This window comes from Camelina sativa, chromosome 11 (assembly GCF_030686135.1).
Source record: "Camelina sativa cultivar CO46 ecotype springtype chromosome 11, ASM3068613v1".
NCBI lineage: Eukaryota > Viridiplantae > Streptophyta > Magnoliopsida > Brassicales > Brassicaceae > Camelina > Camelina sativa.
Genome location: NC_141890.1, coordinates 41965057 through 41992421, shown reverse-complemented (window position 1 = coordinate 41992421; position 27365 = coordinate 41965057). Strand labels below are relative to the sequence as shown.

General features: G+C 36.6%; 8 protein-coding genes and 1 pseudogene across 9 annotated transcripts; 5 read left to right on the top strand and 4 right to left on the bottom strand.

Annotated features, from left to right (window-relative positions):
- The first annotated feature begins 421 nt into the window (after positions 1 to 421).
- LOC147935272 (methyl-CpG-binding domain-containing protein 13-like) lies at positions 422 to 4091 on the top strand (annotated as a pseudogene). Its single transcript, XR_015571028.1, has 6 exons — positions 422 to 632; positions 1409 to 1507; positions 1650 to 1796; positions 1884 to 2007; positions 2086 to 2286; positions 2387 to 4091. The product of XR_015571028.1 is annotated as a methyl-CpG-binding domain-containing protein 13-like (transcript).
- Positions 4092 to 4257: 166 nt separating this feature from the next.
- On the top strand, positions 4258 to 5037 carry LOC104725731 (uncharacterized). Its single transcript, XM_010444441.2, has 3 exons — positions 4258 to 4466; positions 4568 to 4757; positions 4866 to 5037. The coding sequence occupies exons 1-3, from the start codon at positions 4314 to 4316 to the stop codon at positions 4874 to 4876; spliced, it is 354 nt and encodes a 117-aa protein (XP_010442743.1). The 5' UTR covers positions 4258 to 4313; the 3' UTR covers positions 4877 to 5037.
- LOC104725732 (uncharacterized) lies at positions 4938 to 7258 on the bottom strand. The gene is made up of 7 exons (XM_010444442.3): positions 7125 to 7258; positions 6521 to 6664; positions 6286 to 6426; positions 5764 to 5872; positions 5626 to 5687; positions 5434 to 5537; positions 4938 to 5335 (listed from the first exon to the last, which is right to left on the bottom strand). Exons 2-7 carry the CDS (start codon positions 6611 to 6613, stop codon positions 5227 to 5229), a joined length of 618 nt encoding a protein of 205 aa, XP_010442744.1. The 5' UTR covers positions 6614 to 6664; positions 7125 to 7258; the 3' UTR covers positions 4938 to 5226.
- Positions 7238 to 9312, top strand: LOC104725730 (protein phosphatase inhibitor 2). Its single transcript, XM_010444440.3, has 4 exons — positions 7238 to 7518; positions 8190 to 8302; positions 8570 to 8758; positions 8866 to 9312. The coding sequence occupies exons 1-4, from the start codon at positions 7502 to 7504 to the stop codon at positions 9111 to 9113; spliced, it is 567 nt and encodes a 188-aa protein (XP_010442742.1). The 5' UTR covers positions 7238 to 7501; the 3' UTR covers positions 9114 to 9312.
- A 117-nt stretch (positions 9313 to 9429) lies between these two features.
- On the bottom strand, positions 9430 to 12202 carry LOC104725728 (uncharacterized). Its single transcript, XM_010444438.3, has one exon. It carries the CDS (start codon positions 11760 to 11762, stop codon positions 10665 to 10667), a length of 1098 nt encoding a protein of 365 aa, XP_010442740.1. The 5' UTR covers positions 11763 to 12202; the 3' UTR covers positions 9430 to 10664.
- A 29-nt stretch (positions 12203 to 12231) lies between these two features.
- Positions 12232 to 15684, bottom strand: LOC104725726 (homeobox-leucine zipper protein HDG7-like). Its single transcript, XM_019231628.2, has 9 exons — positions 15505 to 15684; positions 15100 to 15338; positions 14887 to 15004; positions 14298 to 14792; positions 14101 to 14202; positions 13811 to 14023; positions 13225 to 13387; positions 12787 to 13142; positions 12232 to 12684 (listed from the first exon to the last, which is right to left on the bottom strand). Exons 2-9 carry the CDS (start codon positions 15327 to 15329, stop codon positions 12307 to 12309), a joined length of 2055 nt encoding a protein of 684 aa, XP_019087173.1. The 5' UTR covers positions 15330 to 15338; positions 15505 to 15684; the 3' UTR covers positions 12232 to 12306.
- Positions 15685 to 16734: 1050 nt separating this feature from the next.
- On the bottom strand, positions 16735 to 17389 carry LOC109127570 (stamen-specific protein FIL1). The gene is made up of 2 exons (XM_019232518.2): positions 16979 to 17389; positions 16735 to 16876 (listed from the first exon to the last, which is right to left on the bottom strand). The coding sequence occupies exon 1, from the start codon at positions 17296 to 17298 to the stop codon at positions 17014 to 17016; it is 285 nt and encodes a 94-aa protein (XP_019088063.1). The 5' UTR covers positions 17299 to 17389; the 3' UTR covers positions 16735 to 16876; positions 16979 to 17013.
- A 1763-nt stretch (positions 17390 to 19152) lies between these two features.
- On the top strand, positions 19153 to 21071 carry LOC104725725 (E3 ubiquitin-protein ligase BIG BROTHER-like). Its single transcript, XM_087476309.1, has 6 exons — positions 19153 to 19421; positions 19813 to 19880; positions 20039 to 20173; positions 20280 to 20431; positions 20607 to 20715; positions 20833 to 21071. Exons 1-6 carry the CDS (start codon positions 19388 to 19390, stop codon positions 20863 to 20865), a joined length of 531 nt encoding a protein of 176 aa, XP_087332435.1. The 5' UTR covers positions 19153 to 19387; the 3' UTR covers positions 20866 to 21071.
- A 4769-nt stretch (positions 21072 to 25840) lies between these two features.
- On the top strand, positions 25841 to 27128 carry LOC104725724 (uncharacterized). Its single transcript, XM_087471336.1, is given in 6 exon segments — positions 25841 to 26017; positions 26185 to 26204; positions 26206 to 26278; positions 26463 to 26503; positions 26590 to 26783; positions 27014 to 27128. Coding segments are annotated over 6 exon segments (561 nt in total). The 5' UTR covers positions 25841 to 25899.
- Positions 27129 to 27365: the final 237 nt, after the last annotated feature.

Genomic DNA, 27365 nt, shown 5'->3' with positions numbered 1-27365 from the left:
TTAATTTATTTTCAAAAAAAAACATCACCATATTTAGATTGCATTTACCAAACCAAGCAAAGTTATGATCTACAGTGTAAAGTTTTTAGATAATAGATTCTGAGAAAAAGAAAAAGAAAGGTAATAAGAAGAAAAAAGTTACATAACATGAGAATAATAAAATGGGAGCAAATTAGAGCAAATAGAGAATAGAGAAGAGAGGCGTTGGGGCAGAAGACTCGCGTGCTGAGTTGTGTTGGACTGAGTTTTCTCATTAGCCTCTCAAATCGGGAAATCACCATTGAAATTGAAACCTCCTTTCACTACTACACGTGTAATGTAAACCCTTTTCTCATCTCCTTCTTCTTCTTCCCAATTTAAAAAACCTATCTTTATTTATTACCTTAGTGGAGAGATACCCAAATCAGAAAGGTTCCTTCTTTATAACTCCGAGGACTCCTTGGTGTTTGCTTTCTGGTGAATTCTTTGATGGGTTTTGGCGTTTTCAGTTGAGAAAACCATTCTGGGCTACGAATCAGGTGTTAGAGGAAAGTGTGGTTTATACGGTGACCGGAGGAGCAATGGAGGGTGAAGGGATCTCAGCTGAGCGGAGAGTGGAGATTAGAGTAAGGAAGAATGGGAGAAAGGATAAGGTGATTGTTGAGTTTTAACCCAATCCTTAATTTGATTTATTGTGTGTCATTGTTTGTCTTATGCATGTTTGGTTCTTGTTACTGAATGATATGTATGATTCTGTAATGGAAGAAGAAAGGTGAAATCTTTGGTGCCCGTTTTAATGATTTTGTCTTGCATGCAATGCATAGCTTTTAGGAAAATAGATAGGGACTAAATCAGCAGAGAAGATGTTTAATGAACTAGTTTTAGCTTTTAGTGTCTGAAAATGGATAAACCTTCATAGTCTTGAGATGTGGTTTGATCAAAGCTTTGTTATGAAAGCTACATTTTTTACTTTTGAATTAATTGGAGATGTTTATTTCTAGAGTCGTCTTGTGTTTATGAAGATTTAGACTTTTAAGTTCGCCTCTTGTGAAAAAGACGTATCTGCTTACTCTGCACAGATATAGTTAAGAGTAATTGATTTTGTGAAAATGAGTTTGTGTGTTGATCTGTCCTGTTCTTTGGTTATTGGCTGGAAATGGCTATTAGCACACCAGCTTTGTGGGAAAACTATAAGCCGTAAAATCTTTTTAGCACTCGAGTTATGCGATGGGAAGGTTGAGAAGAACAACATTCATGTTGAGAGAGGTCATGTATCAGAATATTGTTTAAGAAAGTTCATAACCACTTGGAGAGTTTTGTGTGGTTTATATGTTTGGAAACAATGTTATTTTGTTCTTTGTGATCCCTTAGATTTGACATTTAGACGTCTCTTAAAAAGAAAAACTCCTTTTATGTTTAAGTGATACAGGTTATAGTTGAGAAATCTGCAGCTAAAGGTTTACCTGAAGGATGGATCAAGAAGCTTGAAATAACAAACAGATCAGGCCGTAAAATCAGAAGAGATCCGGTTTGTACCTTCTAATATTGTTCAGCTTTCCTCATCTTTGATCTCTAAAGAACATTTTGTGTCTTTTGACAAATTTCATCTACATTGTACATGCTCAATTCTCTTATGTGATTCTTGGAAATGCATGATTTTATTGTTGCAGTTCTTTATTGACCCTAAAAGTGGATACATCTTTCAATCCTTCAAAGATGCATCACGGTATGTTGAGACTGGCGATATTGGACATTATGCACGTAAAGTGAAAGAAAGCTATACCGAAGATGATGATTCCGGAAATGGAAAGACCGTTGTGAGTTCCTTTTACCTTTTCGTGATTGTTAGTTTAATGGAAAGCTCTATTGCTGATAATTTTAACTCTTGAACTGGCCGATGTTAGCGTCGTCTGGAGTATGTGGAAAAGAGATCTGCTGATGATTTATTGGAAAAGGAGAAAAAAATAAATACTGTCAGAGAAAGTAAACGGAGAAACTTATCTACTTCTGATGAACATTCCAAGAAGTGTAAGTACAAATTCTTTTGCCACTGGCCATGGTATAATCATACTTATGCAGTGAATAACGTAAAGTGTCAATATGCAGGTAATATGAATTCTGACTTGAGCATCGTATCCTCACAAGTTCTTGAGGATTTGGGGGAGAGGGAAGAGGCGAAAGATCCTATCGAAAAGCAGCCTATAGTGAAACGGGTTACTAGGAGCCAAGCTAAAGCCAGTAAGAATGAGGAAGTCGTAGATTTGAAAAGAAAAAACCCTTCTTCATCAAATGCAAAATCAGCAAAAGGTATGTAGATACCTGACTTAAAATTTCCACCCGAGTATGTGGTTGAGATAGCAAAAAGTCTGAGTACGCCAATATTTATCTATGGTGTCTGTATTTGTAGATTCTGTAAAATCCAGATTGAGGAGCAATGCAAGGTCACAAGAACCAAAGAAGGAATCTGTTATGAAGGAAGAAGAGGAAAAAGGTTCTACTGAAAAACGGATTAGTAAGTGTAAAGCTAAAGTGAAGACGAAGGAGCTAAGTAATAGTGTAGCCCGGCGAAAATCAAAACGATTAGCTGGTATTGAGCTTGAACCAACGCCTGAACTGAAGACAAGAACCAAAGTTCAACGAATAGTACCTCCTGATGAACAACAGACGCCTGAATGTAATAAGACAGGAACCAAAGCTGAACGAATAATACCTCCTGATGATGGCACAGCCGGAAAGTGCACTGGTGATGAACAGACGTCTGAATGTAATAAGACAGGAACCAAAGCTCAACGAATACTACCTCCTGATGTTGGCACAGCCGGAAAGTGCAAGCAACCTGTTAATCCTGTTGCTACCAGCGGATTGAAAGAGACGGAGATACCCCTCAACAAGGAAGCAGCTAAAAGCTATATTGAACATCGTTCTCAGAAACCATATGCTGCTGCTGCTGCTGCTGCTGCTACAAGCAATAATCGTGTGAGTGCAGAAATGGCAGTGGGAGTTAAAAAGATCCGTAAATCAGTAGGCAGAAAGCCTTCTGTAGACAAGAAGACAGTGAAAACACCACCGATTATATATGAACTGAATCCAGTTTTTCATCTTGACGGTTACAAGCAGAAGGAAGAAATGTCGCCTGTGTCACCGTTGTCTTGCGAAACTTCTGCATCAAAGTGGGAGAAGACAGCAGCAGGCAAAAGACTGGGACGGTCTAGTCCAAAGGCAAAACTTACTACCAGTGTGAAAGCAACTGAGATCTCGGCTTTGGGATCACCAAGTAAAGGAAAGCATTCACATCCTTGTGATAGTGGTAATACCATTCAAAGGAGAAATAAATTAGGCAACGAGTTATCTAACTCATCTGTAGTAAGAGGTGCATGCTCAGAAGTGATGGAGAAGAATACCAATAGCTTCTCTTCAGGATATAACTCAACTCTCGAAGATCTTTGGAAAGATCCTTGCATCGCCTTTGCTATCAAAACTCTGACCGGAGGAGAGTCGCTGCATCTTCCCAACACCCCAGCAATCTCTTCTGATCCCATTAACAATCACGCCAAGCAGAAAGGAGTCTCCTTTATCCCAGAGACTCATGGTACTGTTAACACATGCTCTGAAAAACCAAGTGAACCCCCAGTTCCGGATATCTGGAAAGACCCATGTATCGACTTTGCTATAAAAACTCTGACAGGTGCCATCCCGATAGGGTTAGATGAACCACATGTGAAATCGAAGTCCTGAGGGAATGACGATTACCAAAAGAGTAGGAGCAATGCAAGAACCGGAAGGTAGGCAAAGCAACTGTGATCATTTGGTTCAACAATGTAACATGAAGAACAAGTCTGTGGGTAAAGGAGACTTGTGTGCACAATCTTTATCTAAGGACTAACAACAAGAAGGAATCAAAGCTTAGTGTTTTCGGTTGTTTTCCGTATGTTAGGGGGCTTTTTGATAACGGCATGGGTGATAGATAGTATAAGATCCATGTGCAATGCCTTAAAGTCTTTTTACTTTGGTAGCCATGTTCTGTAAATACATAACCTGTATTAGTTTTGTGTATCGACAGAACCTGGAAAAAACTCTTAACCACCTCAATGGATCTTGTTTCTCCTCTGTAACAATGGTTGTTTGATCGTTTCTTCTTAAAAGTTAGCTTTTTTAAAACTCAATTTTGGTTCACTACTATGGTCAGATTTGAGAAGATGATGGTGACGTCATCTCGAACGAAAAAAAAAAGCCCGCGAAAAATTCTATCTTTCCGCCAAAAAAAACCTATACATACATATATATATACAGGTATAAAGCAAAAGTAGCGGAGACGAAAGAGGAAGACGAAGAAGATGGAGATTCGAGTGAAGTGTAGATGTGGGGAAGATGAATGTAGCGAGTGGGCAATCGTAGAACTCCAAGGAGTTGTCGAGACTCAAGCTTCGTTCGAAGGTTCTATTCAGAATCTGGAGATCGGTCGTCTCTGTCATACCGAATCGTCGCAGGTTTCGTTTTTTTTTTTTTTTCCTAATTCAATTCTGTAATCGGAACTGTAATCACCAGAGATTGATGATCTTTGTATATGTTTGTTGTTCAATCGGTTCAGGAAACGTACACGTTCACGGTGGGTTACCATGAACTCATAGGCTCTAAAGTGACTCTGAAAAAGCCATTACTTGTTTTGAAGAAGCTTCAGTTGGATGATGAAGTTTCAGGGAAAACAACGGAGCTTGAAGTTGTTGGGATTATACGAACTAAGATCTTGTTTAAGACCAGACCTAAGCCTCTCATTTCTGGTAACAACCTCTCCTTCTCTTCTGTTCTTGATTGCTTTATGAACTTTTAGCCTTAATTTGGTCTGATAGTTCTGAGTTTTCTAAGTCACTTCTTCTTCTTTGTTTCAGGAACAAACTGAAACCTCTCTATTTCTCTGCTTGTTTCCTGTCTTAAAAGCGATAAACTATGTAGTCTCTCTGTTTGTTCTTTTCAATGAGTTTGCAAATCAAGAACCTTGATTACATTATTTGTGTTTGTAGTACAAAGGGAGTAACTAAAAATGCAATCATGATCTCAAAATCTCAATTGAATTCATAATATTAGTAAAAGGCCGTAGATAAAGAGATTACTACTAGTCCTACTCATATCATGTGAATTTGATGCTAACCCAAAACAATGCAAAGATTCTGGTCTGTTTTTATCTACATATATTTTCCAAAGGAAACCAGTTGGTTGGAGAGTTGAGTCTGCGTGTCTTTTTTCGTGTGCCTATGCATTTGGCACGGGAGCGTACCCTGCACGGGCTCTTAATGTTTCGGTTCTTTTGCTTCTCTCCATCACTCCAACAAGCCATTCTATACTTTCTTTGATTCCTCGCCTGCTCACAAAAACATACGTTTAAATTTTCCCTGCTTTCAAGTGTTTTTTATTGGGCTATAAGATTCATGTGTGTAACTAAAGTTGGATTTTACATACCCATCATATCCAGAAACTGCTTCAAACATGTAAACCCTTTCGTCCAATTTCTTTAGATCCAGATACCGGTCCAGTTCCTCAGCTGACACAGCACTTGGAAGATCCTGCTCATCAATTACAGATTCAATACTATCAGCAACAACATATCAAAGGAGAAGTTAAGCTAATAAATGAGGCAATGCAACTTCCTACTTGCTTGTTTGCCAATATCAAAAGAGGGGCTCCTTGCAAATCCTCATGCCGCAGGGCTTTTTCTGGTGAAGACAATTTTAGATTTAATTTTGGCTTCATAATGCTGTGTTTGATGTCAACTTGTGTACACAGACTTACCTAGAGCAGATTTTGAATCTTCAAATCGTGTTGGGCAAGCGGCATCGATCAAATATATCAATGCATGTGCTTCTTCATAATACTTCTCCCAAATTGACCGTAAACCAGGCTGCCATAATGAGGAAAAGGCTCAGATATTTGGTTAATAAGACTGATCCTTTTTCACAATTGGTAAATCAAAACAAACTATAGTTTTCAATAGGATTAGGAAGACTGATCCTTTTTCACTATCAGGGTTTATTTCAGAACAATCGATAGTTTCCAATAGGATTAGAAAGCATCTATATTGCAAGAAAGGCTCAAACATGCTTCCAGAAAGAAGACTCTTAACTTAGGGAGGGGAAGAGTTCAAAAGGATTGTCTATGTAACATAAATCTCTCATATCATCTCAACACAAATGCTCTAGAGTGGTATAGGTGACTAGTATAGCCCAACGTAACATGAGAAACTATGATATGAACACATAAATAGGCACAAAGACGAGAGATCAAACATCATGATTTAAGGCATTGCCAACTCACCTGACCTCCCAGGTCCCAAAACACAATTTTAGCATTGGAGACTTCAATACGACCAATATTTAGTCCAACAGTAGGTACAATTCGATCATGAGGAAGACCTTCTGAGATTGAGTATATAGTCTTCAATTTCTCCAAAAACGTCTAAGACAATGCAGCATAGGCAAGTGCATCAGAGGTGAATCCAGGCTGAAGTAACACATGGAAAAGAGATTAAAAAGAGGAAAAAAAAAATTACCGTCTTCCCAGCTTTGTCGATACCAAGAATGAGCACATGGAACTCAGTCTTGCTGAACATGTAACTCCATAGCCCAGCCATAAGAGAAAACATGACTTCCTCCTCCTACTTCAAACTTCTTTAAATACTTTGATTCTCCCTTGGCTGAACCAAAACAAGGGTGAAGCTTATCATCAGTATCAAGATAACTTTGCTTCCTTGTCATAATTTCACTAAAGCATAACAGAAGAATCATCAAGAAGTTATCAGATATCACAAGATTCCATGTTCTGACACACATTCACTCACAATAACAAAAACAACCCCACAATGCAATAATCAAATCTACCTAAGAGACATCAAACTACCAAACCCACTTTGAATCACAAAGGGTTTCAATTTCCAACACCGTAGAACCTAAAAGGGTAGATCTTGGAATAGGTAATGGATCAAATAAATAAAAAAAACAGTGAATCATTAAGACCTAAGACCTCATTCGCCATTGCACATCAGAAAGATCAAGAGCTAGATCAAAATAAGCTCCTTAAGTATGATAACATCATCAAAAAAAGATTATTTTACTTCGATTGAGAAACAAGAAACGAAGATTCGAAAAAGTCCTTACAGTTCCTGAAGATCTCGAGAGAAGAACTAAAGAAAGATCGAAACTTGTTTGTTTTTTTTTTTTCGCACTCCTCCTCCGTCTTCGATTCGATCGTCCTCCTCACCTCAAAAGAAACTTCTAAAGCTAAATTCCAAAACTACCCTTACCTCATTCTTCACGCGCTTGATCAAATCCAACGGGGTCGAAGTATCCCACGTGGCGAAAATCTGGATGAAACAGTAGTCAAAGACAAATAAACGGACGGCTTCTGTTACATCTCTTCATTGCTTTGTAAATTTGTGCGTATCATCATCTAATCAAAGAAGAACACAAAAGCAGCAGGTCTTAAAAACTTGCGATCGAGACAGAAAAAAAGAAGTTGCCGGAGATTTTTGAAGATGGCCGAACCAAAGAGGTAACGTAAATTTCTTATTTCTATGGTCACAAAGGATCTACCTTTTTGATTTTTTAGTTTTGGTATCTGTAGAACAAAACGTAGGCTAGGGTTTCTTTACAGTGTCTTTGAGGATGTGTTCTTTATCTGTTTGAAAGGATTGAGGAAAGTGATAAGCTTTTGATATCAATTGGTTCTTTTGAGTTGAGCCCTTTTTTTGATTGAAACCACTGCTAAGCGAATTTGAAGTTAGGCGTTGTTTGCTTGAGCTCAATGACTGCTTCATTGTCTATAAAAGTTTGTGATTTCGAGTGGTCACTTATACCTTTGTGTACATTTCTTTGGAAAAGTTAGAAGATTGGATTAATTTTGTGGAGGGATGAAACATTCTTAGATATAAAGTTCTTCTAAGCCTTCTATGGCGGGTCTTTTTATGAAGGAATCTAAAAAACAGATCTTTCTCTATTACCCCCATTGAAAAATAAATGGAAGAGGGAGGTCTTATTGTGTTAATGTTCATGCATTTTCATGTTCCAGTAGCCTTGTTAATTGTAAGATTCTGGGGACTTTATTGTCAATAGTTTAAGGCTCAGATATTGGAAAGAGTGATGACCTTTGTATAATGTAGTATAGTTTCTTGTGGGATTAGTCTCTCTTGTGCAATATTAAGGATGTTTTTTTGTTTATGGCAGGGGGCGTGTACAATGGGATGAAGCTAATATAGTGGAAATTGAATCCAACAAACCTGTTAGGCAGAAGATTACTGAACCAAAGACACCGTACCACCCGATGATTGATGATGATGGTTTGTTTATTTCTCTTTTATTTGGTTTCTGTTTCTATATGCGCAAAACTTATGATACACATTTGAGCAGACGCGTATGTATCTAAGACATAAAGTAAGGGGTAAGCGAAAAGGATATGCTTTCTAAGGTTGTATTCATCTAGGAAGTTGGTTGGTTGATTTGAAAACCTTTCGTTTTTTAGATGTAAGAGACTAAGAGTAACTTGAATTAGTTTTGATACGTAAATTTATTCTTTCTAATTGGTGGTTCCTGATTGATTGTACTAGGTTCTCTATCTCCTAGAGGAAGAGCATTTGATGAATGCGTGGATGATATGCAACGTGCGGAAGAACTGAGGAACAGTCTGAATGATGCAGCAGCTTCTTCCAGTAGAAATTCTAGCCAGGGTTCTGGTGGTGGTGGCTGGAGTTCGTCTGACGAAGACGATGCAGATCCAATGGATCAAGATGAAGAAGGTCCTCCCTCAAAAACCAAACAAACAGTCAAATATATTGCCATGTTTTAGGTTCTTTTGTTAGATCATCTCCATATGTATCGTTTTCTTATTGCGTGTAACTCACAGGTCCGGAAAATGGGAAAAATGCACGTTTCAACGCACACCGGAAAGCACACTACGACGAGTTTCGGAAGGTCAAGGAGCTGAGATCCTCAGGGTCCTTCTACGAAGAAGAAGAAGAGGAAGATCATGATGGTGCAAAGGGGAGTAAATCAGAGACAACAACCTCACGACAACACACGAAAAGCGGAAACAAAGAGTTAGATGCAGGCACAACAACTGTATCAGAGAAGTCATCTTCACCCCCGAGTTAAATAATATAAAAATCTATCTCTGTTGAATCAAATTTGTATTACTCTGGTTCAGGCTTTTACAGAGCTCTCTATCTCAACTAATCTGGGTTTTATCTACTTGAATCCTTCTAAAAAGAGAAGAAAAAAACCGATCAATGATCTGAAATTATGTTATTGTCTTTATACCATTTTTAATGCAATTGCTTACAAATTACAATCACTTCTGTTCTTCCATGTTCTTACGTTGTGTTTTGTTTGATCATCTTTGTATCTCTGTATTGTGTTTTTTGGTAGACATAAACGGAAATTCAATTATCCGAATCGAACGGTATAGAAATTTGTAAATGTGGTCCATATTGCACGATTGAAAATGATGTTAGATAAACTCAATTATAAAACACATCAGTGGCGAACAAGAAAGCTCAAGAAATGGCGGATCTAGCTTCTAAAATCTGCAATCAAATCTCCTCGGTCTTCACTACCTCAACCTCTCCATATCCACCACCACTCGACCTCCTCGTAACAGAGATCGCCGCAATCCGCAACCGCAACTCACGTGTCTTCCTCTACGGTGTGGGACGAGAAGGTCTCATGCTAAAAGCCTTTGCGATGCGTCTTTCTCACCTCGGTCTCTCCGCTCACGTAGTCTTTGACATGACCACACCACCAATCTCATCATCCGATCTCCTCATCGCTTCAGCTGGTCCTGGAGGATTCTCAACCGTGGATGCGATTTGTTCTGTAGCTAAATCGAACGGTGCTAAGGTTCTACTCCTCACTTCTCAGCCGGGGACAGGTTCTTGTCTGAAACATGCCACGGATGTGTGTTACGTACCTGCTCAAACTATGGCGAGCGATAACGATGGTGGTGATGCTGGGGAGATAGGTGAGAAACGTTTGTTGCCGATGGGGAGTGTATATGAAGGAGCTTTGTTTGTGTTGTTTGAGATGGTTGTTTACAAGTTAGTTGATGTTTTGGGTGAGACTCCTCAGTCGGTACGTGCTCGTCACACTAATCTTGAGTGACGTATGAATTTTGTTAGCACGCTCACGCTGTGTTGTTTTTGGCATGTTTAGGATCTTGATTTTACCTAAATTTTTAATAATCTAAAATATTTTATCCTCTATTTGTGTGATGGTTATTTCTTGGCTGAGTATTTTGATTGTTATATGTTTGTCATTTCTACGAAAGCAGCATATATGACCTTTGGATTTATGAATTTAAACAACAATCAATCTATTAAAAGGTTCATTGCCTATGATAGAATAAAACTGTTGTTTGGTACTTGTAGCAAAAAAAGATTTGGTAGCTTGTGGAATAATGGCAAGATCTTCTATAAAATAAATGTGAATATATATACTCATATATCTACTAGAGTGAGAAACATAATTACGATCTTTCCGATCAAAAAAAACATAATTACGATCTTGATATGGAACTTACCAAAGGTAACGTATATGATGGAAAAAATATATCATCAGGCATAGCCGCATAGGCTTATTAACCGGAACCGAATAACCAAACCGAAATTTAGGATTCATCATTGTTTATTTTCACTAGCTAGTACGTCATCATCTTCCCCAAAGTGTAATAAGCAAACCCGACAGTAACAAACACAACACCCGAAACTCAACAAAATCATCACTCGACAAGCCAACATTACCAACCAACCCAGTCTGACTACTTCCACTTCCAGTTCTCTTCATTAAAATCTCAGCTAACGGATGAATCCAAAGCAAAGAAGTGAACACAGATACGATATAATTCGCATACAGAACCATCCTCCCAAACCAACCACAAGAAATAATCGACAAGTTACTCCTAATCTGATCAGTTCCAACCCAAAACGACCTTGCACTTCTCCCAGCAGGCATATAAAGAAACCCACAGATACAAGCCATAGAAAACGAGATCACAATGCAGGAGAAGGCATCAACAGAACCCAATTGAAAATCAAATCCTTTAGGGAACACACCAGCACTGATGATAACCCCAAACACAAACCCTAAAGCCCCAAAAATCAAACTCAGCTTCTTCTCAGATTTCTTCGAAGCAGATCTCTCGATTGAGATCTTCCCCAAAGCAACTAACACTTTACACAAAGCTACAAACCCAAGAACAAGCGGAAACACCAAACCGTTCCCTAACACTCCATGAGTCTCCTCCTCTACACCGAAGTAACGGTTAAGAAGAAAGCACGAAACGGTTAAAAAGGATAAAACGAAAAGCGAATTGTACTCTGTGAAATACATTCGAGATCTGAGGTGATCTTCGTCGAGCTTAATCCGAAAGATCTGAGCGTTGCTTTCGTCGAATTCGGATTTATCTTTGGATCTGTTTCTTCTCCTGACTTCGACATTGGACTTCGGATCTTCGGTGTTAGATGGTCGTCGAATCGGGGGTCGGAGTCCGTTTCCGGAGTTGTTGTTTTGGTTGAGATTTTCAGGTTGGATGTAGGTACAGAGACCGTGAAGGAAGATGATTGAGATTTTGACGAATGAGAGAATTAGGGATAAGAAGAGAGATAGTATGATTTGAAGTGTGAGATTCCTGTAAGTTCCGAGAATCTCAAGCATTGTTCTTTCGACTCTTTCTTCACTGTTCTTCGACTCTCTCTCTCTCTTGTGCTGTAGAATGGGAATTGAACTTGGGATAGGAGCAATCAACATACTGAAGAAAACCAACTGTGCTACTGAAACTTTAGCAATTTAGATGCAGAATAATTTATTTGAAGATTTTGACCCCCCCCTCACTTCTACTTGGGCCCGTCAGTGCCGCGTACATATTTTGCTCACCTGAGTTCTAAACCTCGGCTTGTCTCAGATTGACCTGAGTTCTTTCGCTGTGTCTCAACTGGTATGTGGTTCTTTGCCTTGCGGTGATTTCGTTAAACAAGTTGGTTTGCTGATGTCTTGGTGGGTACTGTTTGTTTGGTCGTGTTTTACTTCGGCGAGTCTTGTCTTTTATCGTCGAGGTGTCTTGTATGTTTCTTGAGAAGTCTGTAGCTTTTTTTCCCAACGTTTTTTTTGATGTATCAGAGGAAAATGGCAGAAACAACAACAACGAATCAGTTTTGCATAATATAAAACTTTGGTCCATTCGTTTCTTTGTTCTACTCTACTTGCTACACTCTCACAAAATGTAAATTATTCTATTGTCTTTCCTACACTTTGACAAAATGTTTTAGACTGAGAACCAAGATTAGAAAGTTAGCTAAGCAGGTATACGAAGAGCGGCTCTGATCTTGTGAATGGTGCATGCGATGAGGTTGTTAACAGTTTCAACAGACTCCACGTTGAGTTTTGCAGTCGGTAGGCAATTCACTAAGATCTGAAATCCTAAAGTCAGGAGACATCCTTTGCTTTCTTGATTCACCATACCGCCATTGGTATTGATCTGATCAGACAATGATGATCCGTCAGGCAATATTGAGAACCCCGATGGAAGAAGCGCCACATAAGCTGAATCTCCACCGCTCATTACAACATTCATAGATGGAATATCAACAGGCGCGTAAACCACCAGTGCACCAGAAGCGTCATTCCATGTCTCTTGCAAGATGAGCATACTGCTCTCATTTTGATCCTTCCCCTGCAAATTGGTCTAATCAGTAACAAGAACAGAGGTTTATTAAGAATTTTATGAATAGATTATAACTAAGAATAGAGATTCAGAAGAGATTATAAAACTCACAGCTGCACGAAGAAGAGAGACGCAGCTTCCTTCGCGTTGTCCTTTTGGGACGAGAAGCGTGGTTTCCATTGAAGCACCATTAGACAAAATATCCCACTGGTTTCTGCATTTACCATCACACAGAAACTCAAAGAGTCTCTGCTGAGTCACCGGTAGCCAGAGAGACGTTGCGGCACTTAGGACAATACCAGACGGCTCAAGACTCTTCCTAGTCAGTATCCTTGTGTCCTGTCCCACGTTCTCAGCATTAAGCCTCTCCCATTTGTGGACGGACGAAGCAGTTATGCCCGAGTAAAAGTTGAGCTTCATACGCTGTGCGAGCTTTAGTATACTCTTAGTTCCAGCAAGTGACAAACCTATCAGAAAACAGTCTTGAATGATTTCTCTCTTTGAAATCTAAACATTTCAAGATTCAAATGCAGGTGAAAGAGAGAAAACCTGTATGATCTTGAGAAGCCAAAAGGTTCGTGAAGCTTTCGCATTGTCTCTGTAGAGTTGCGAGCCATTTGGTAGCGCCTAACCCAACCGAAGAACCAAGCAACGGTTGGTAAAGCGAGTGGATGTGACTCTCTTCATACTCTGAATGTTCTATCCATGTCACCTGTTAAAAGTCTCTATGCGTTAAACCAAATGTGGACATTGAGTTTGTTACCAGTAGTAATAACTCATTTTACTAACAAATGTTACATCATAGATGAACAACATACCAAAAGTTTCCATCGATAAAAGTAAACAAAACAAGATATTTTTGTTTTTAAATTATATATGTATATAGCCTAAATTTAGCCCAGACAAGAAGCAAGATTTGCCTTGAAAAATGAAGCCTTTGATTTGAGTTAAATATTTCTTAAAGGAATCTTTTAGAGTTTTATGATAAGAAATACAGAAAGGCTTCAGTTTCTCAGGCTAATTTGTCGACTCATTTTAATTACTACTTTTTAAAGCTAACCAAACTTCTTCACTATAAACAATTCAAGAAAATCTCACGCAGATCCATGACATCAAATTGAGAATTGAAAACTACCTTGGAGCAACCATTGCCTATGTCTTGTATGATGCAGCCTGAAGGAAACCTCTTAGAGCCACCATAAGACTTCAAGCTCTCATTTTCTCTGTTTATATCATAAGAAACATCAACGACCGCCCATAAACTATCTCCATGTTGCTTGCAGTATCTAAGAAACTTCTTCTGTCTTATTGGAACTAATGGAGACATCACTTGAAACTCTGCTTGCATCTGTCCAAAACAAAAAAGGATCATTGAATTGCAATGTAGCCAAAATATATAATCTTTATGGTTCTTGAGAAACATACCAATTGAAGTGAGCCGTTTCTTGATCCATCACTACCGTTGGATATCATTTCAACGGTTGATGCAACCGCGACAATACACTCAAACATCTCTGCCCATTTGTTCTGTAACAACCCAATAGCAAAGATGAAATATTTATCAGTGAGTGTGTGTATCGATAAAACTACTGGTTACTAGAGAGTATACAAGTTTCTCATACCGTGTCCATAAGAGCATCGACTAAAGCCACACTATTGATCAGAACTAAACCAGTTTCTCTTGTACACGCAGGTCTGACTATTGCTTCTTTCTCACTCTTTGAGCTCCATAAAGGATTGTCCAATTCAGCTAACTTCAACAACTCATTCATAGCCTCCATGGCAAGATCCATAAGCATCAGAGAAGTTCCACCACTGAAGCCATTCCCTATAGGCAAATGCTGTGACCCAATCCCACCATTACAAGGCGGCTCAAGTGATATAGACCCGCCAATGAATCTGTTTGCCAAAGCACAAATCCTATCCAGCTCGTCCTTAAGCTTAGCGTTCTCAATCCTAAGTTGGTGCTGCTCAAATGAAACCTCACCAGGTATTACTGCTCCACCACAATCAATACATAGAGAACCTCTCATGGACTCTTTAAGGAAACTGTTTTCAAGACGCAGTTTTTCATTTTCTTGTCTTAGAATCACATTATCATGCCTCTCTAGTTGTGTCTGGTCAATATTAAGACAACAACGTTCCCATAAAAATCATAACTTTACCATCAAAACTACAACTTTTATATTTCAAGTGCTCAGATAAAAGTACCTTCATTTGAGTTCTTCTGTTCTGAAACCAAAACTTGATTTGCTTACTCTCCAAAGTAAGTTTTTTTCCAAGTTCCAACCTTTGTTTTTCATTAGGATGAGGACACACTTTGAAGAAACTACACTCAGAAAATAGCAAATAGTACATCTAACTCAAAAACCATTTGATGAAAATGAGAAAAGTTCGATGCTTTTGAAAAGAGAAACTACTTACGATTCGAGTTCTTGAATCTGGTAAGAAGTGTGCCTATGGTACCTTGTCCTCTTCTTCTTCTTCTTCTTGGTAGGGCGTTGTTCTTGTTTATTCTCATCACCAGACATTGCATCAAAGCTATCATTATCACTCAACGATCTACTCTCAAACTCATCATCTTTAAGCCTTTCAAGATAAAAACTTGGATTAAAATCTCCTCTAGACATATCAACATCAAGATCACCGTTCATTTCCTCTTTCTGCAACCAAAAAAAAAAAACAACAGACAATAATCTTGCTTTAGAACAAAACAGACAAAGCCACGAGTGAACTTGTAACATAATGCAACAACTCAACATATATTTGTATGGTCACTGTTTCTACTCTTCTCAGTGTTTAACATTTCTTGTTCAGCAAGTTTCATACCTTTCAATCAATACACAGAAAATTTCTGACGACTAAACAAGAATTCAATCTTGCTTTTGTGAGTTCAGCAAAATGAAAGAGAAAAAGGTGTCTAGCCTCCTTTGTTATATCATATGACTTGACCCCTTTTTGTTCAAAACTCTGTTTTTGTCTCTTTCTCTCTCTCTCTTGACAATTTTTACTCAACGGGTCCCAAAACTCAAGTTATATATACACACCTTTGACCTTTTTAATCCCAATTCCTTCGAAGAATGTCCTAGAAAGGTGAAAAAAAACAAAAAAACGAAACCCTAATTTTACTCAGATCAAGAAAGCTTCGAATTTGACCTAATGGGTTTCTTCTTTTGTCATTTTCCCTCAAGATTTTGACAAATTAGCAAGAAAACTAAAAAACAAGCCTTGAGCTAAAAATCCTAAAAGATCTAGTTTGACTCTTCCTCACCAATTCTAAATTATTTTAATTTTTAACCATGGGTAGCTGCAACATAAGATAAACTAAAATATCAAAACCCAACTTTTGTTAATTTTGTTTGCTTCATTAAAACTGTAAACAAATGTAAAGGAGTCTTTCTTGAATTTGACAGTTTTAAATTAACATTTAGTATTATGTTGACAATATATAAAGAGACAGAGGGAGAAGAGCGTGTGGCCCGAGCTCGTGATGTCCGCCGAGCAGTTCAACTTGGAGACGCGCTAACAGTATTGTTACGTCACACGCGTTTTCTGGTAGCATGCTAGCTAAAAGTAGCCATGAAACGATCCTGATTTACAGATATACTTCTATGATAAAGTAATTATCCATACAACTCTTAATTAGCCTTTACAAATTAATAGGTAAATCTTGAAACCGTGTAGTCCTCCAATAAACTACACGGATTCGAATTACCAAGATCACTATCATCAATCTCTCTTCAATCCTAGACGTGATTACTTCATGTAAAATCTACCACTTTTTAGAAATTGTAGATTATAGAAGCCTGTTAGATTGCCCTCAATGTCTAAAGTTTGAAGCCCAAAAATAAAGATTCGTTTTATTTTATTTTATCATAGTTTAATCAATGTACAAGCAACTTTTTTCCCATTGTGGTTTAGGACTTCCTAGACTTGAAGTCACTGCACGGCTCACGGCTGATCTACCTGTAGGATTCATTTGTCAACGTTAAGTTCAACCATTCAAGTTTTTGTCTTTTTTTTTTTAAAGTTAATAAACCATATAAAAGAGAGAGAATATAATTTTACTCCAATATTATTCATTTTTTATTCCAAACCCATTGGTTTTACACAAAAGCCAAAAACAAAAAAACAACAACTCAAACTCCGAATTTTTTATTCTTAGATGTATCCATCTCCGTGATCTCTTGTCATGCTTCTCCTAAAGCAAGAAATAAGAGAGATCTTAGATGCATAAATTATGCATATATAACAATCAACGTATTAAATGTAAATTATATTGCTATGCTTTTTAGCCACTTACATATAACGTTTTGAGTTGATATGGGAAGATCCATATCAACTGCAGGAAAGTGTAGGGATGTTGCAGCGAGAGGGAAGCCTAGAGGCAATGCGGAACGTGTTGCAAAGACATTCGTTTGGTACTGCCTCAAGAGCATTACAACACTCGGCACTCGGGTTCGTCCTGTCAGCTCCGGGAACCACAAACTCACCACACACGTTCAGTCCACTAAGCTGTGCATTGCAGCTCTGTCCATCGACCACCGTCGCTGCCATCACAATGAGCATCACCATCTCTGCTATCTTCATGATCGACTTGGACGAGCTGGATGAGACTGCCATCTTTTTCTTCTTCTTTATCTTTTATGTATTATATGAAAATATGATTTTGAGAATGCGGGGGTGTTTGTTTGATCTATATAAGTGTTTAGGGTTCTATTGATGTTTATATAGAGTGGAAGGGGATTGCATCGTCATTTGGTGAAGAGCGCGCGGGTCTAGGTTCGTCATCTGTGAGCTACCTAACGAGAGAGATCACGCTAAGATGCACCTTTTTTTTGTGTGTGTGTTCATGTCAGTGTGTGGGAGTGAGAGAATATGTATGCTTTTGTGAATCTGTGATTCCTTAGTTAATGTTTTGTTGATATATTAATTTTTATACATGTACAGTATGAATATATATATATATATATATCTGGTATTCATTCAGTATTCACTATAAGAAACGAGCGAATTAATTTAAATATTTTAAGAAAATGTGATTGTATAAACGAAGGTGTGTCAATTAATCCCAAATGCTTAAATACTCCCTTGAAGTTTGACGTAGAAGGATTTTTTGTTTTATTTTTATTGCAACCAGAAAGACATTTTACGCTTATCCGGCTTTAGATAGAAACTAGAAAGAGTTAAATCCAAGAACCCCAGTATGTTATAAGGGCTAAATAACCAATTCATATCCAATCAAGTTGGAACAGAGGTTTAGTGAAATAAAAAAACAAACCCCTTAAACAGAGGTTTCTTCATATTAGTGTTATTAATTAATTTAAATTTTCTATCTTTATTCTATAATTCCACAAGTAAATTTATGGGTAACTGCAGCTCTCTCCATCCATCTGACACCTGTTTTAACAAATTTTCATCTTCCACTTTTTTTTAAGCAATTAAATTTTTCTTTTAAAGATGATGACAAAAAAAAAACAGAAAAGAAAAATATTTTTTACAACTACTAAATAGTAAATAATACTTTTCTTTGGTCTTCCACTCTTCTCCCACGATCTCACAATGTCCACTTCTCCTCTATTCTTCAGCTATGGAACATCGACATGGTTTCATACAAAAAAGCTTCGACTTTTCTTTTTTCGTTTATCGGATTAAAAATTTTAAATTCCTTACATGTGATGTTTAGGGTTTCATCAATTTATAAAATTTGTGCTCTAATTTCTTAATTCTCCATATACCATATATGCCCTTCGATAATATTTACCAATTACCATGATCTTAATGGCATCTCTATAAAATCAACACATTGGTGGTGCTCTCTACCCCGTGCAGTGCACGGGTTACAACTAGATTTTGATAAGAATGTAGTATTCATTTTCACAGTGAAAGTTTAAGTTACAGTGTTACACATGAAACATAATCCTTTTTATGGTCCCATGCCAAAAAAGGGGTTAAAAAAAAAAGGACGTATACACACAACACACTCCTTCAATTCAATCCTTAAGCAAACAAATGCTCTTGGAAATAGATGGACTGAAACAAGAACTAAAGAATCCTTAAAGTGAGTAAGAGAAACTTAATTTAACTAATGGAAAATTAATTAATTAATTAACTATTCTCTCCAAAAGGTTTGTAAGGCTTGGAGTATTGTTTTATATATATTTAGTAAACATAAAGTGGTGGAATTAAAGATAAAACTTATCCACTGAAATCATAAATAATATTTTTTGTTTTAAAAAAAAATGTTTGAGAAAAGTTTTTAATTGTATCAATATACATATCTTTCTAGGTAAAAATAATCTAAATTAAATGCAATTATTAAATTCTACTATATATAAACATTCAATTAAGAAAATTAATTAGCTCTGGATTTTAAAGCATAAATATAATATAATACATAAGATTTTGATATGACGTGATATCATAGTATCATCACAATTTATTATGGCCTTTACACAAATTCAACACGTTTTCTACTATATGAAACTTTTAAATTGATATAATATTTAATAGGTTAGAGATATCATGATTACCTAAAATAGCTAGCAAGAAAAAGCTTAAACATGTTCATTATAAATAAATTGTTCGGAGATGATCACAAAGAACAAGGTGTGAGACTGTGAGTAGTTCTTTTATATTTGATTGAAAGAAACTTAGAAACCAATCATCGTTAAACGACGACTATCTCTTCACCATCTTCAAAGTGAAATCAATGTTTCGCTGTCCTGCCGAATGTACCTGTATAGGTAAATTACATGCGTATAATATATATATATACATATACTCCATTTCCATATACAACAAAAAATTATCTGAATCAACTATGATGTGCTTCGATCGAACTAGATATGTTACTTAAGACCATAGCCTGAAACATAGGCTGTTTTGATCATGTAAGAAATTGAACTTTGTAGACTGATCATGTAAGAAATTGAACTTGTAGACTTGAGGTTTTATACTCTTTCAAGTTTAGCTTTCAGGGTTCGGTTTGAGCAAAAAAGTCCGAATATTACATAAAATTGATTGAATTTTTTTTATCAAATTTAGTGCATGTACATTTTTTCCTTGATAAGTCATAGTAAAACACAAAATGTTGTATCACTAATGCTAATTTTTTTTTTTCCGTTTAACCTATAGTAAATGCTCCGCGATTTCACTGTCCGTACTGTCCTTGTCCGTACTTCCACATACATGATGTTCCATTGGTAATTATATTGACTGATCTACTATAGTTTTTTTTTTGTTAGATTCATTTATAAGTTCTAAAATGAAACGCACATTCTTTTTGTTTTTTGGTCAGCAACTCTAGAATTTGACAACTAATTTACCAATAATTTTGCTTTGTTTTCTTATTAAATATTAGACGAGTGGAAGGTTTTATGGCTATAATAACTATAGTAATAATAGCTCCCCGGATCCGTATACACTTAGACGTAGTTTTTCAGATATCTCATTACATAGTCCTGACAATTTCGATCTCGACAATATTGCTTATGAGGTATGTACTCTTCTGTCCAGCCTGATTCATACTGCTATTTCATGATAGAATATTAAGACACAACTCTGAGTATCATACTCATAACCCCACTGTTATGGATTAGCAGGGTTCGAATGAGTTAGGAGAATTAGTGGGACACAGCAGTAACGGCTTGCCGGAGTGGAAAATATCCAAATTACCAACTCATAAATATGGGAAAAACCCCAAATTCAAGTGGTGGTGGCAAAAGAAAAAGAAGTTTGTCGCCAATGATACTCAGTACGACCATGGTTCAATATACATCATTCAACTAGCTAGTTTATATATATCCTTTCTCAAATTGATTTCAAATTCAATGTGTCTATCAATCTTGGCCTAGTATGAAAAATATTAGCTTTGGGATTAGACCAATATTATTATTTTCGTTTGATTTGGTTTGGGTGATACTTTGTAGGTGTTCGATATGTCTAGTCGACTACGAGAAGGGAGATAAGATGATCACTTTGCCATGTAAGCATATCTACCACAAGGATTGCATATCACGGTGGTTGAAAGAAAACAGGGTACGTACGTATGACATATATACACAATAACATACGGCAATTTTTGTTCCCGACATGCATAAAATACATTCTCATCTAAAATATTCTAAGGAATATGATATTGTTTCGTTTATGCAGGTATGCTGCGTGTGCAAACGAGAGGTTTTCTAATATATTAATGCTAATTCTCGTCGGATAATAATGATTAACAATGTATTTTATTCGCATGGTAAATTTTAGTTTATCACTAAAAAAATATAGTTATTAACTAGACGAATTTTCATTTATTGTAAATACTTATTATATTCAGTATTATTTGCCCGCTGATATTACGGCTGATATTAAATTTTATCAAAAGACAAAATAATTTATGAGAATATCAAATATTCGAAGAGACACAAAGTGAGGTACAAGCAATTGATAACCGAGGAGTCTAATGTCTTTTTGACACAACCGGTTACTGTGAAGGAGATTAAAAATGCTTTGTTTATAATGCATTCGGATAAGGTCCCAGATCCGGATGGTATGACAGTCCTTTTTTTCAGAAGATGTGGGGTACTGTAAAAGCGAATTTTGTGGCTATGGTAAATTCGTTTTTATAGGATGGGTTTTTTGATAGACGGTTAAATATGACGAATATTTATCTTATTCTCAAGGTGGACAATCTAACTAGGATGACGGAATTACAGCCCATCAGCCTGTGTAACATCGAATATAACATTATTTCCAAGGTTTTATGCCAATGACTCCACATCTTCTTGTCGTCTCTGGTTTCGGAAATGCAATCGGCTTTTGTGGAATGACACCCAGAAAATATTTTATGGGCTGCGTAAAGGGAAGTTCATGGCTATCAAAACGGATATGTATAAGGTTTATGATCGGGTGGACTGACCTTTCATTGAACATCTCCTCCAATAGTTTGGTTTCTGCAAAAAAAAAATTTCTTGGATTATGTGGTGTGTTACGTCGGTTCAATACAAGGTTCTGTTAAATGGTCAACCCCACGGAACGATAAATCCTCGACGAGGGCTACGAGAGGGTGATCCTTTGTCCCCTTATTTTTTTATTCTCTGTACGAAAGTACTTATCGCGAATTTTTGGAAAGCAGAACAAGAGAAACTTATTACAGGTATCAAGGTGTCAACTGCATGCCCGAAGATTTCTCACCTTTTATTCGCGGATGACAGCCTCATCTTTTGCCAGGCAACTAAAGAACAATGTGGGGTGGTTTTAGACATACTTAAACGCTATGAATGTGTGTCTTGCCAACAAATTAACTTTTAATAATCGTCAGTTCAATTTGGTCATACGAAGGACAATGATCTTCAAGAGAAATTAAAAAGATTTTTGGGGATAACAACTTTGGGTGGCATGAGCTCTTATCTGGGTATTCCAGAGAGCCTGGGTGGGTCTAAAACAAAAAGAAATTTCCTTTGTTCAAGATCGATTACAGACGCGAGTTAATGGGTGGCCTGCCCGCCTTTTATCGAAAGGGAAAGAGGTGATGATTAAGTCAGTGGTTACGGGAGTCCCTACTTATGTTATGTCGTGTTTCCGTCTTCCGAAGACGGTCACACGTAAATTGACTGGTGCAATTTCCAATTTTTGGTGGAGCTCATCTGGACAGTCACGGGGTTACATTGGGTGGCATGGGATAAAATGTGTTATAGTAAAGGGGAAGGAGGTCTGGGTTTCTGATGTTTAGATGACTGTAATACCGCCTTGCTGCTAAACAACTTTGGAGGCTGATTACAGTTCTGGATTCTCTCTTCGCTCGAGTTTTTAAAGGTCGATACTATAGGCACTCAGATCTTCTGGATCCAATTAAATCGTACTCTCCATCTTATGGGTGGAGGAGTATAGTTTCTGTTCGCTCTCTGGTTAGCAAATGACTTATTGAAAGGGTAGGATCAGGCGATTTTATTTCTGTATGCATTGACCACTGGATTCCTGCCCAATCCCTTAGACCAGCACTAAGCATAGGTTCGTCTATCGAACCTTCTCTTCAAGTTAAAACCTTCATTGACAGGAACACTAATCCTGGAACATGGCCCAGTTATCGGCTACCTTCACTGCTATATACATAGGACAACCGCTTTCGGTGGACCAGTTGGGGTGGCATTTAACAAAGACCGGAAAGTATATGGTGAAATCTGGTTATCATACGCTACGAAAAACTCTGAAGACAGTCGACCTATGGTCCGGACCTCCTACCTTTACAGACTTTTGTTTGGAAGGTTCATTGTCCTCCAAAGATTCGACATTTCATGTGGCAGATACTTACAGGCTGCGTTGCTATTACGACCAATCTTCAGAAACTCAGGATTAGTTATGATATAGTATGTGCTCGTTGTGGCTATCCTACAGAAATAATTAATCATATTTTATTTGAATGTCCACCGGCGCGACAGGTATGGGCTTTATCCCAATTCCCGACGGCGATGGGTATTTTTCCCATGGATTCGGTCTATGCCAAAATGGATTCTTTGTTTTGGAGATTTTTGTTCACATCCTTCTCTTTGGTCTTAATCCCTCGTACTCAGAATGCTAAAGCGGATAATATGGCACAACGTGTTCGTTCTGTACCGCATTTGATTACCTATGTAAACGATGTTCCTTCGTATTGGCTTGTTTGAGCCAATCTGTTTTGTATTGTTGTCAAAAAAAAAAAAAAAAAGAATATCAAATATTAATGTAACTTAATTTGTTAGAAAAAGATTTATTTGTATTCAAGATTTGTATCTACATAAAATTTGTATATATATATTTTTTTAAATCATTGTAATTCAAGACCAAAAACGAAAGTTTATTGTTAGCGAGATAACAAGTTTTTTTCTTAACCACTCCTCACAATATTGTTCGTAAGAAACCCTTCTGTTGGCCAAATATAGTTGGTCTCATGATTCTCGCTAATGTGTTAGTTGTAATGTCCAATCCCTATATAGAGTTCATGCAAAAGTAAAAAGAATTTGGGTTTCTATATATAGGAACTGGCTTTGATTCTTTGTGAAATCTCACTCTCAAACTCGCGATCTCAGTCGTTAAACCGACGAATAGAGTCAAACTGAATCGTAAAGCAAGAAAAAAGAAAACAAAAGAACACACAAGTTTGTTTACTCAGTTCAGCTAAGTCGATTTGACAAAGCCTACGTTTGGGGCCAGATTCGATCTGGCAATTCACTATCAAAGATGAATCAGCTCAAGAGCAAGCTAGTACAACAATGGAGTATATCAGTTTCCCTCTCTCTCTCTCTCTCCTTTTACAATTAGAAAGATAGAACTTGTTACAAAGATGACGAAAAGATTTTGATACGTATATCAATAAAACGGCAAACCCTCTATCGCGACTAGATTCTTTGCTTTACTCCTTCTATTTTACCAAACCGATAACCATTCATAACTGGAACTCAATCAGAACCAATTTCACCGGTTTATGCTAAACCTGAAAACTGAATCATAACCAAGAACCACAACACTATATAATGTTGTCTTCTCTTTTCGATGGCTCATGCTGCTCTAAATTATTATGTAGAATCTTTTTTTAATTTAAATATGAAATGATCCGACCCATTTTTTTTGTTTTTAATATAATATTAAACTAGTGTTCTCATATCACTAACATTCTAACCCTAATCAATACAACAACGGAAATATTCAACAACATTAAACCAGAAACTCCAATAGAAATAATAACCAATAAACCAATAACATCTATCCAACAATGCCAATAACATAACAAAGTCAGAGAACAATGAAATAACAACCTAAACAACCGATCTAGACTACTACATTCCATTCTAGCAACCTAACAACAACATAAAACAAATAACCAAGCCTCTAGAATATCCTGCTCTTCATTGCCTTGATTCCACAATCACACTTTGCCTTTACCTGCACCACAAACAACAATTGAGATGCATGATTATTGTCATAAACACTCAGTGAGGCAATCCTCCCATCTACTGGGCTATACACACAAGCAGTTGAGAATCCTATGTTCAACAACCAACAAACAACACAATCAAACCAGGAAAAGCAAGTATCAGCCGCCTGCTGAAGGTAGGTGTCGACCGACACACTCCTTGTGTCGATCGACGCAAGCCGCCTAGTGTCGACCGACACATGCTCGACATTTCTAAAAAACCCTAGTTGTGTCGACCGATACTCATTAGAACCCTCGAACCTTCCTCGCATTTGTGTCTCCAACGCATATCTCTGACTCCAAACATCTCCAATGTGGCCAAGGCTCACTTGGAAGCCATGTAATACCATTGGGAACATGAAACAACCAAAAGCAAGCAAGGAATCAATCACAAAACTCAAAGAATACTCAAAACATAGAATTCTCAAGCTTAGATCAGCCATGCAATGCACTCACTTCTTTAACAGGAGAAATTCGACAAACTAATGATGAATCTAACTCCCCAGCAAGCCTCTCTCACGATCCTAGCCTCATATCCCACTCCACAAGAGAGATCTCCCAAGAAACAGACACTAAAAACTCTAAAAACTCACAAGAACAACTTTCTCTCTTCTATTTCTCTGGAAAACGAGAAATGAGCGGAATCTAGACCCTCACATCGACTTTCCACTTAAATACCACAGTTTTCGAGATTTTTCCTAAACCAAACTGCTCTAATTCGACGATTTAAAACAAACCGGTCAAACCAGAAAGTAACAAAATTTCATAAATTGGTTCGCGGATGTTACAAAATGTTCCAACAAAAACTGGACTTCCAAAATGTAATGGGATTATATAAACATCACACAATCTAATTTAAAATAAAGATATTTATGATCTTTATATTAATTGCTATCAACTTTAGATAGTAGATCCCTTTTCAAATTTACATTTATAAATTTTTAAACATTTTTGTTTCTTGCATATATAATGTATTTCTATGATATTTATAATTTTCTTAATATAATTTTAGATTAATTCTAATAAATACACTAACTGTCATTTTATTTATTAACCTTGACCATCTTTATAGAATAGTCAAAAGAAGTTAAAACCCTTTTACCAAAAATAAGAAGCTAAAAATCTATGTATATTTATTAGAATTTGAGAAAATAGAAATGAGAAATATAGTTCGTGTAATATATATATATATATTGGTTAATAGCATAGAGATTAGAGTTCAATTATATTTGGGGGCAATCTCTCGGCTATCTTATGTCATTCCAAAGCTCAACAAAACACCAATGTCTCAACCCCTAAATCAGGCAGCCATTGATGAAGCAATAGCATTAGGGATAGATTTGCAGTTTGATGATTTATACCACCCTGATGAAATTGCGTTAAAAATTAAACAAAGAGAAGGTAAATCAATAATATATATATATATATATATATATATATATATATATATATAGTTTCTGTAAATATATGCAAATATTTTCATGATTTAATTTTGATGTATAAATTATGTGTTATTAAATGATTATTCATTTCTTATATTATAATTACATATTGTGCGGTTATTACAGAAGCGCTTTCCATACAAGCTTGATGAAGAACATGCAAAAATGTTGCAATTACAGGAAGATGAAGAATTTGTAAACAGTTTGCATGCCATGGAAGGTGATTTTGTATGTCTCATGCAAATTCTTTGCATGCAGATTAATCTTTATTTAAATTAATAACGTGATTAAAAAAAAAATTGATCGAATTTTGTTATACAGAAGATTTTTTTTTTTTGTGGCTTCGCAGTAAACTTTGTATTATAAATGCTAACGGTTTTTTCTCTGTTTTTTTCAATCCTTAGAAAATCCTCCGAACAATTTTCAATCCTTAGATGTTCCTTCGGTAATCCCAAATCCTTTTTTTAGATGTTACATATGTTGTTCTTGTAAAACATTGTGACAAACCAATTGCTTTTGATTAAATTTCAGACTAGTAGAGGAAGTAGTTTACCTAATCAAACTGCTACTACTGAGAACAACAATCCAGAAAATGAAATAGAAGAATTAACCGAGGAAGTTAGTAAAGAAGGATTACCAGAAAATGTTATCTCTGGATTACCAACTCAAAAGTACCGTCGCAAAACCTGGTGGAGAAGGAGATCATTTGTTCCTGATAAAAACGAGTAAGATCATATCATTTCATATTTGTTTGTTTCATTTTTTTTTAATACCAAATGTGACTTTAATTCTATATCGTCAGTATTTACTATGGTTAGTCCGTGTCAGTCTTTGATTAATCTAGGTAATTTGTGGTTAGTCTTTGGTGATTGTAAAAGTAAGATCCGGTTACGACTATGATTTTAATTATTTTGTTTGTGTGATTTTAATTATTTTGTTTGTGTGATCTTTGTAGGTGTTCCTTATGTACAGTCGGCTATGAGAAGGGAGATAAGATAACTATTTTACCATGCAAGCATGCCTTCCATAAGGATTGCATTTCAAATTGGTTAAAAGAAAACAAGGTATGAAGGTTAATATTTCTATAAGTAAAAATGTTAATGAACGTTGAATATATGACGTGATGACGTGTTCTCACATATATGATATTGTTTGATTCATGCAGGTATGCTGTGAATGCCAAGCCGAAGTTAATCCGTAATTAGGTTAATATCTTATATAAGCTAGGTTGATGTAATGTTCTGGCATTTTTTGAGAATTTAAAATAATTTATCAAGAATAACTAAAATATATTTATTATTTTATTT